Source organism: Sminthopsis crassicaudata, chromosome 2 (genome assembly GCF_048593235.1).
Source record: "Sminthopsis crassicaudata isolate SCR6 chromosome 2, ASM4859323v1, whole genome shotgun sequence".
In the NCBI taxonomy this organism is placed as follows: domain Eukaryota; kingdom Metazoa; phylum Chordata; class Mammalia; order Dasyuromorphia; family Dasyuridae; genus Sminthopsis; species Sminthopsis crassicaudata.
Window position 1 is genome coordinate 350,781,314 of NC_133618.1, and position 10,858 is coordinate 350,792,171.

Sequence of the window (10,858 nt, forward strand, 5' to 3'; positions counted from 1 at the left end):
TCCCATATATATAATTCTTTATGAGTAACCCATTTATGAAGTGAAGACATCCTTGATAAACGTATACCTTTATCCTTTAGCTCTTTAAGTCCAGTCATAGTGTGAAAGCAAAGTCAGTAGTTAATAAACATTTATTAAGTGATAACTATGTTTTAGGCACTATACTAATGGCTGAAGATAAAAAAGATAGCAAAATATAGTTTCCTCCACTTAAAGAACTCAGAGTACAAAGGAGGAGAAACAAAAAAACCAAACCAAACCAAAACAAACCAAAACAAAACTATGTACAGATAAACTATATACAGGATAAATTGAGACAACTCCACAGAGGGAATGTCATGGGATTGAAATTGGAAACAGCTTTCTGTGGAAAGGAAGAAAGCAGCAGACTTTGGAAAACAGTGTTCAATAGAGGATCTCATCTTTGTTCTATTATTTGCATATGTAGAGCATATAAGATCTCATTATACTTTTCATTTGTTGATTATGATTAGGATTTTATTCAGTAGAATAAAACATATCTTGACAGTCTTCTTTTATATTAATGTGTATCATACACACATACATGTATATATGTCTCTCTTTTTCTCTCTCTTTCTCCTTCCCCCTCTCTTTCCTTGTCTGTCTGTTTCTCTTTCTGTCTTTGTCTGTCTGTCTCTCTCTCTCTTTCTCTCTCTCTCTGTCTCTTTCTCCATATATATATGTGTATGCATATATATCATATTATATCTTCTTTGAAAGATATAATATAAGTTAGTTCAATGATACTGTGATAATAATTACCAGGCAATGTGTATATGATAGGTAGATATGTATCTGCCAAAAGGATGGTGACCTGGGTTCAGAGTTGAAAATCAGAATAGACTGGATTACTTTAGGCCAATTGAAAAACTCTTTGACTGTAAGTATCTCATGAAAGCAATTAGTCAATAAACATTTAAGTGCCTGCTATGTTAATGCTAAGGATACAAAGAAAGGCAAAAGACTTTCCCTGCATTAAAGGAACTCAAATCTGTGGGAAAGTCAATGTGCAAACAACCATGTACAAAATATATATAGATAAATTGGAAAGAACCTACAGAGGGAATAAATTGAGACTGGAGTTGGGAAAGATTTCCTATCAAATATGAGGTTTAAGCTGGAACTTGAAGGAAGGCAGAGATAAAGAGGGAGAGCATTTTAAGTATAAGGTATAAGACACTTCATCTCCCAATTTCAGGCATTTTCACAAGCTATTCCTTTTGAATGTCAAAGACTGTCTGATTCCGCTTTTTATAGGGTTTCATTGCAGTTTTACTAAATAAAGGGGTAACATGATAAAATTTGATGTTACCTGGTAGGCAGGCCAATCGACAAGCCATTATAATAATTTAGGTATGAATAGATAAGTTTGTACAGTTGTTGCAGCATCTGGGAGAAAAGGGGACATTTGAGAGATGTTACAAAGGTGAAAACAATAGACCTTATCAACAGATTGTTTTTGGGTACTGGGAGAGAGTAAGGAGTGAATGATGACGCATAGTTTGTGATACATGAATTAGAAGGAATTAGAATTAGAAAGAATTGAAATTGAAGCATGATGGATAATATTTGAGTGAAGAAAATTTTGTCATTAGATTATTTATCCTACAGTCCATTTCATAGAAATAGGAAATAGGTAAGGAGTTTGGGAAAATAGATCCCAATCCTGGGACAGAGGCATGATGTATTAATGAAGGGAAGCTTAGTTATCCAGACATCGGCTGAAAATCTCTCTGCCAAAATAAGAGCACTTAATAACTGCATAAAATTTCCCTATAACAATTTCATCCTCCAAAAGGTTGGGTGTATAACAAGAATACATTCTCTTCTGAATCTCATTCTTACAAATAGGGAAGAATTAGTGGAATAGAAAATATAGAAAGTGAGGAATATCTTTGCAATTTATCTTGTATATAACTTGTTTGTAAATAATTGTTTTATGTTGTTTACTCCATTGGATTGGGAATTCTTTGAATGGAGGCAACTATGTCTATCTTTGTATCTTCAACCATGAACACAGTAGTTACTTAATAAGTGTTTATTGACTGACTGCCTTTGATTTCATAATATAACTGAAATTAAAGAACTAAAGGTATAAAGATATACTTTTATTAAGGATATCTTCACTTCATGAATGAGTTACCCACAAGGAAATTATATAGATAGAAGAGAGGAATATATTTTAGTAGTTGTTGATATTCTCTTGTTATTTTTCATTATTAAAAATGTCAAAGACTTTTCCTCATGCCTTCATTATTGTCTCCTTTTTCAGATACTTTGTAGTATAGGTTCTGTGAGAGAAGAGAAGTGATCTGGGCATAATTGCTGTGTATTATAGATTTTGGTAAAATGGATTTCAAAAGAAAAAATAGGTAGTGTTGTATGGATTAAAATGTTTCAATTAAAGCCATCCCTGGAGAGATCAAAATGATTGAAGAATGAAATTTTGAAGACATTAAAAGAAATTCTAATTAGGAAGAAAAATGAAATTGTCTGATGAGATTAATGTAAATGCCCAGGGAAATCATTAATCAATTAGATTTTTTTATTTTTAAATTTTATTTTTAAGTTATGGAATAAAACAAACATTTCCATAACATAGTACAAGAAGAATGAAATTGCAAATCTACTATGGACAACTTGCTATTCTTTTCAAATATACAATAAAATAGTTATATAAATTTATTTTTTTCTTCTTTCCTCCTTGCCCTAGAGGTGGCCACCATTAAACACAAATAGATGTTTATATGTAAAATTATTCTATACACAGTTCTATTTATTAGTTCTTTCTAGATGCAGATAGCATCTTTCTTGATATGTTCTTTATAGTTAATTTGAATATTTAATCAGAAAAACTTGTTTGTTCAAAGTCCTGTTTAACTGCTACTACTGTGTTCAATGCTCTCTTGGTTCTGTTAATTTTGCCCTTCATTATTTCTTCATTATTCTTTCCATGTTTGGTTTTTTTTTTAATTATTGAGTCTTTATTTCTTGATAGCATTATAGTATTCTACCACAAGTTGTTCAGCCATTCCCCAATTGAGGAAATCTCCTCAATTTCCAAATCTTTGTCACCACATTTTAAAAGATGTTGATTCTTTTCCTTTCCCCTAGTTAACTTCAGAAATAGATTAAGGAGTGGTAATGCTGGTTCAAAGGGCATAGGTTGTTTAATAACTCTTTGTTTAATAACAATTCCAGGTTGTTCTCCAGAATGGTTGGATCAGTTCATAATCCCCAATACAATGAATTAGTGTCCTAATTTTTCCACATCCCCTCCAACATTTGTAATTTTTTCCTTCTATCATTTTAGCCAATGTGATAGGTATAAAATGATATCTCAAATGAAATCATTGCATTTCTCTAATAATGATTTAGAGCATTTTTTTCATGTGACTATAAATTGTTTTGATTTCTTCACTGAAAATCTGCCTGTTCATATTTTTTGAGCATTTTTAAGTTGGGAAATAAATTTTATTATTATAAATTTGACAGAGTTTTTATTTTAGATATGACTCTTTATCCGATAAATTGTCTATAAAACATCCCTTTCCCGACTTTTTGTTTTCTTTCTGATCATGATCAAATTTGTATTATTTGAACAAAAACTTTTAAATTTAATATAATTAAAGTTATCTGTTTTACATTTAACTTTTCTCTCTATCCCTTGTTTTGATTAGAGACATATTTATGTCTCTAACTACTTACATCAATAAAACAGAGAAAGAACAGACTAATGAGTATGCAATTAAAAAAAACAGAAAAAGAACAAATTAAAAAGCTACAATTAAACACCAAATTGGAAATATAAAAATTTTAAGTCAAAGCTCGCTCCCTGGAGGCCTCAGGATCAGCCAGAGTCAAGATAAGTAAAAGTCCTTTGTCTTTAGAAAGAAGAGTGAAAGAAGCAGGCAAACTGCCAGGAGTTTTATCAAAGATCTCTTCTAGATTCTGGAGTCCATAATCTCCACCTTTCTCCTCCTCATCCTGCCGCCAAGTGAAGTCTCACCTCTCTCACCCCACCCTCTAATCCTTGCCTATGATTAGATTAACAGCCAACATTGAGCCAGCACCAATGGTGAGAAGAACCATTATTCAAAACATATGCTAATAGAATCATTGTCTCAAATCGAATAGGTAATTAGCCTTAAGTGCTCCTTGTCTGATTCAAGTATACATTTTCATAGTTTCAGTCCTTTACATAAAAATTAAAGGTGAGACTAATAAAATTAAAAATAAAAAGCCCATTGAATTACTAAATAAAACTAGGAGTTGGTTTCATGGAAGAAAAACCCAAATAAAACATATAAATAGACTAATTCTATTAAGATGAAATTCCATAGGAACAGCTGTAATGTCTTTTATGTAGGGATAACAACAAACTTTCAGATACAAGATGATGGCGTCAGGTTTATATAGTTTTTGTACTAAGATCTGTGAATTTTAGTGGAGTATAACACAAACTCAGTGTGGGTCAGCAGTATCATGTGGCAGCCAAAAAGGCAAATGAGATTTTTCATCTGAATTCAGGAGTATAACTTCTAGGAATAAAGAGATAATTTTTGTTGTTAATTGTTTCAGTTGTGTCTGATTTTTTGTGACATTATTTGGGGTAGAGTTATTTGGCAAAGATAGAGTTATTTGCCATTTCCTCTAGCTCTTTTTACAGATGAGAAAACTGAGCAAACAGGGGTCAGGGTCACACAGCTAATAAGTCTTTGAAGTCAGATTTGAGGTTGACTCTTCTAGATTCCAGGCCTAGTATTCTGTTCACTGTGCCACCTAGTTGCCCCAGGAAAGTGATAATCCCATTTTAATCTTTTTTTTTTTTTTTTCAGATAACATAAGATGAAATACTGTCTAGATACTATAGGACATTGATAAACTGGAAAGTATCCAGAGGAGGCAGTTAGGATGGTAAATAGCTGTAATAAGTCTATGTCATATGAGTATTGGTAGAGGGAGATGAGGAGGGTGAGAAAGGACATGATAGTTGTTTTCAAATATTTGAAGGGTTGCCCTGTGGGAGGATTACCAAGATCAAACTTGTTCTGTTTGGCCATGGAATCTAAGTGGAAGTAGCAAAGGGACAAAGTTAGACTTGATGTTAGGTGAAACACTAACAATTAGAGCTTTCTCAAAATAGATTAAGCTACTTAGACAAATGATAGTTTCCTTGGAGGTCTTTAAGCTGATACTATATGATTGCTTTTATTGTATATTATCATGGGGACTCTTTTCATGTATAGGTTGGATTGTAATGGTTGTTGAGATCAATGAAAATTTTGTGATTCTATTCTCACTCATTTTCTTCCCTGAGGCAATTTAGAAGCCTAGTTGCTACTCCGTTGAATTCTTTTGGATTTACAGAAATGGATGAAACTCTGGGCAGCTGTGGAGGGGAGATATTAAATCTTTAGCAATAACAGAGTTATCATTTTCTATTTAATTCCCAAGAACTCCAGGTACAAGAGGTGGATCGAGGAGAATTTTTGTATAGGAATTTTTAGGTTGTTGAGCCCCACAATCACAGAAACTGGATACTTATTTTGTGAATCTTGGATTACATTCTTCTGGCTAGAGAGTCATTAGGCTGAATGGTTAACAGATATTCTTAGGAGAGAAATATTTTTCACAGACATTCAGAGGAGAACTCTCTGCTCAGGTTAGCCCAATATTCTTTTGCAATATTCTTCTTAAGAAAGGAAGTTGGTTTTGAGTCTTTAAGTGATTTAAATGATTAAAGATTTAGCACAATATAAGGAAGTCCTAGAAGATAGGACTATGGGAGAGAATGGACTAGAGCTGAGCTGAAGCAGGAGGTGACAGTGAGAAGAATCTAGTGAGCATTTGTAGCTTATTCTTTGTTTATATCTATCTATTAATTCATATAATAAAGTTTGTATTTTGAGACTAGAAGAAGGGAAATTAGCTCCTTAGAGTTTTATCTGATTAAACTTTGGATATATGGTTGAAGAAATTAGAGAATTTGTATAATTTTTTGAAAATATTCAAAAACATACTGATTAGATTAATAAATTTTCTCTTGCCAATAGCTTGAGGGGTAGGAGTAGTGGAAGAGGTCAAGGAGTTTGGTGTGATTGTCTTTGAGTACCCCATGTACAGTCTGCTATGATATATTTCATCCACAGTTTTCTAAATCAGAAAACTTGTTCCCATACTAGACATAGGTGGGACAAGGATGAAGTCTTTGCTTCTCTTTGAGATGCTTTGTTTTAGAACATATTTAATTCAAATTCAAACATTGATCTTACTCCTCTAAGACTTTTATTCTCTACTCTTAACAGGTATATGAAATTGCCCATAAAGCATACAAAAACAAAGATAGAGTTAAGATGTTTATTTTTCCACCTGGTTTCCAACATAATTTTATATGCAAAAATCCCAGATTGGCAATGATTGTAAGGTAAGGATCAAATGCCTTAAACAATTTTCTGTTAATGAAAACTGAGTACACAAAGAATCAAAAGCTAACATGAGTACTTTTTCTTCAGAGATTTCCTGAGTGAGCAGTGGTCATGAATATACAGAGTAAATTCTGCTATGAAGAAGATAGCCAAAATTTTCAAATTCCCTGCATAATAAAAATACACAGTTTATGTAAATGACCTGTAGTAAGTGATTTTTATATGTTTGTACACTAATTCTCATATGCCTATCTACTAATTCACATATATTCAATCCCACAATGAAAAATGTTATAATGTCTGAAGTATCATAAACTGGTTCATCAAGAGCTATTGAATGAAATTTACTTAAGCCTATTATTTAAGATGAGATGAGGCAGCATGATCTAATGGAAAGAACACTTTAACAGATAGTTTAAAGACCTTGGTTCAGTCATCTCTGCAAGACTAATAATCATGTCCTTTACTCAGGAAATCTTCAGCATTTCCCAATTGTTTCTTCACCTTGGCATTTGAAGTAATTTAAATCTGGATCAGTTGGTTTTTTGTTTTTCAAATTATTATTTATTTAACATTCTTTTTACATTTTGATTTCCAAATTTTCTTTTTTCCCATTCTCTGACAAAGTCAAGCATTATGATATCATTTATACATATAAAATCATATTAAACATATTTCCACATTTCCAAAAAGCAAGAAAAATAAAGAAAATGAGAAAATCATATTTCAGTTTGTACTTATAATTTTTCAGTTCACTTTCTGGAGGAGGATAGGTTTTTTCATAATGAATCCTTTGGAATTTTCTTAGATCATTGTATTGATTAGAGTGGTCAAGTATTTCACAATTGATTATTATTATTTTTTTCCTATTTCCACTGTAACATGATTCTTTTTTTTTAAGATTTTATTAATAGTTTTTGTTTACCAGATATATGCATGGGTAATTTTACAACATTGACAATTGCCAAACCTTTTGTTCTAATTTTTCCCCTCCTTCTTCCGCCCCCCCCCCCGCCCGATGGCAGGTTGACAATACATGTTCAATATATTAAAGTATAAATTAAATACAATATATGTATACATGACCAAACAGTTGTTTTGCTGTCTAAAAAGAATCAGACTTTGAATTAGTGTACAATTAGCTTGTGAAGGAAATCCAAAATGCAGGCTGACAAAATTAGAGGGATTGGGAATTCTATTTAGTGGTTCATAGTCATCTCCCAGAGTTTTTTGCTGGGTGTAGCTGGTTCAGTTAATCACAGCTCTATTGGAACTCATTTGGTTCAACTCATTGTTGAAAATGGCCACATCCATCAGAATTGATCATCACACAGTATTGTTGTTGAAGTATACAATGATCTCCTGGTCTGCTCATTTTACTCACATCAGTTTATGTAAGTCTCTCCAGACCTTTCTGAAATCATCCTGTTGGTCATTTCTTACAGAACAATGATATTCCATAATATTCCACAATTTATTCAGCCATTCTCCAATTGAGGGGCATCCACTCAGTTTCCAGTTTCTGGCCACCACAAAGAGGGCTGCCAGAAACATTCTTGCACATACAGGTCCCTTTCCCTTCTTTAAGATCTCTTCGGGATATAAGCCCAGTAGTAACACTGCTGGCTCAAAGGGTATGCACAGTTTGATAACTTTTTGAGCATAGTTCCAAATTGCCCTCCAGAATGGCTGGATGTATTCACAATTCCACCAACAATGTATCAGTAGACCTGTTTTCCCACATCCCCTCCAACATTCTGCATTATCTTTCCTTGTCATTTTAGCCAATCTGAAAGGTGTGTAGTAGTATCTCAGAATTGTCTTAATCTGCATTTCTCTGATTAATAGTGACTTGGAGCATCTTTTCATATGACTAGAAATAGTTCCAATTTCTTCATCTGAGAATTGTCTGTTCATATACTTTGACCTTTTATCAACTGGAGAATGACTTGATTTCTTACAAATTAGAGTCAGTTCTCTATATATCTTGGAAATGAGGCCTTTATCAGAACCTTTGACTGTAAAAATGTTTTCCCAGTTTATTATTTCCCTTCTAATCTTATCTGCATTAGTTTTGTTTGTACAAAAATTTTTCAATTTGATATAATCAGAGTTTTCTACTTTGTGATCAATAATGATCTCTAGTTCTTCTTTGGACATAAATTCATTCCTCTTCCACAGGTCTGAGAGGTAAACTATCCTATGTCCCTCTAATTTATTTATAATCTCATTCTTTATGCCTAGGTCATGAACCCATTTTGACCTGACTTTTGTGTAAGGTGTTAAGTGTGGATCCATGCCTAGTTTCTGCCATATTAATTTCCAATTTTCCCAGCAATTTTTGTCAAACATTGAGTTCTTATTCCAAAAGCTGGGGTCCTTGGGTTTGTCAAACACTAGATTATTAAAGTTATTAATTATTTTGTCCTTTGGACCTAACCTGTTCTACTGATCAACTAGTTGAAAGTGTTTTGTAGTTTTGCTCATATAGTTTCTGATTTTTTCTTGGCAGATAGATTCCTAAATATTTTGTACTATCAATGGAATTTCTCTTTGTAACTCTGTTGGATGTTGTTAGTGACATATAAGAAGGCTGATGATTTATGTGAGTTTATTTTGTATTCTGCAAATTTGCTAAAGGTGTGGATTATTTCTAATAGCTTTTTGTAGAATCTTTGAGGTTCTCTAAGTATACCATCATATCATCAGCAAAGAGTGATAATTTGGTTTCCTCATTATCTACTCTAATTCCTTTAATCTCTTTGTCCACTCTTATTGCCAAATTAATACAATATTGAATAGTAATGGTAAGATCCCCTGATCTTAATGGGAATGGTTATAGTTTATCCCCATTACATATGATGCTTACTAATGGTTTTAAATACATGCTACTGGTTATTTTGAGGAAAAGTCCATTTATTCCTATACTCTCAAATATTTTTAATAGAAATGCATTAACTCCTACCACTCACCTCAGCAGGGGTCAACTAGCATCTTACCTTCACCAGGTCTTCAAAAGTAATGGCTCCGATTAGTTGAATTGGAGATCGACCACAAGGGCCTCCCACAGAACACCCGACTCTCATGAATATGCAGCAACAAGTCTTTATTTTATTACTTCACTACATAGAGTTCCCTCAAACCTAATGCTGTAATGATCTCTCTCCTTTCAGCAACCCTTTTTCTATTGTCCCCAAGTCACATGTCAGAGAGTGCCAGATCATGGTGCATAATCAATCAAGAGTGAAGAGGGCTTCCACCTAGTTGTATGAGGCTTACTCAATGCCATCAATGCCATATTTTGGACTTAGGCAGAATAAGCCTCCAAGTGCCTCATACTCTGCTCTTGAGATTTGCCCTCTACTCTAACAGAAATGGATGTTGGATTTTATCAAATGCTTTTTCTGCATCTATTGAGATGATCGTATGATTTTTGTTAATTTGGTTATTAATATGGCCAATTATACTGATAGTTTTCCTAATATTGAACCAGCTCTGCATTCCTGGTATAAATCCTATTTGATCATGATGTATTATCCTGGGGATGATTTTTTGTAGTCTTTTTGCTAATATCTTATTTAAGATTTTAGCATTAATATTCATAGGGAGATTGGTCTATAGTTTTCTTTCTTATTCTTCAACCTACCTGGTTTGGGTATCACTACCATGTTTGTGTCATAAAAGGAATTTGGTAGGTCTCTTTCATTCCTTATTTTTTCAAATAGTTTGTATAGCATTGGGGCTAATTGTTCTTTGAATGTTTGGTAGAATTCACAAATAAATCCATCTGGTCTTGGAAATTTTTTCTTAGGGAGTTTATTAATAGCTTTTTCTATTTCTTTTTCTGAAATGAGACTATTTAAGCAATTTACTTCCTCCTTTGTTAATCTGTGAAGCCTATATTTTTGGAGGTAATCATCCATTTTATTTAGGTTATCAAATTTATTAGCATAAAGTTGGGCAAAGTAACTCCTTATTATTTCTCTAATTTCCTCTTCATTGGTGAAAAGTTCCTCCTTTTCATTTTTAAGATTAACAGTTTGATTTTCCTCTTTCCTTTTTCTAATCAGATTTACCAAAGGTTTATCTATTTTATTGTTTTTTTCATAAAACCAACTCTTAGTTTTATTTATTAATTCAATACTTTATCTATTTTATTGTTTTTTTCATAAAACCAACTCTTAGTTTTATTTATTAATTCAATACTTTTTTTTACTTTCAATATTATTAATTTCTCTTTTTAATTTTAGAATTTCAAGTTTAGTATTTGATTGGGGTTTTTTAATTTGCTCTTTTTCTAGCTTTTAAAGTTGTAAGCCCAATTCATTGATCTTCTCTTTCTCTATTTTCTTCAAGTAAGCCTCTAAAGATATAAAATTTCCCCTTATTACCACTTTAGCTGCATACCA

The 10,858-nt window shown here is 32.5% G+C and overlaps 1 protein-coding gene across 1 annotated transcript in view; it reads left to right on the forward strand.

Moving 5' to 3' along the window:
* The window catches only part of ABHD12B (abhydrolase domain containing 12B), a 39,981-nt gene extending 33,334 nt beyond the window's left edge, over window positions 1-6,647 (forward strand). Inside the window, 2 exon segments of the mRNA XM_074290794.1 lie at window positions 6,330-6,448; window positions 6,537-6,647. Of these exon segments, the coding sequence (XP_074146895.1) occupies window positions 6,330-6,448; window positions 6,537-6,564 (147 nt within the window). The 3' untranslated portion in view covers window positions 6,565-6,647.
* Window positions 6,648-10,858: the final 4,211 nt, after the last annotated feature.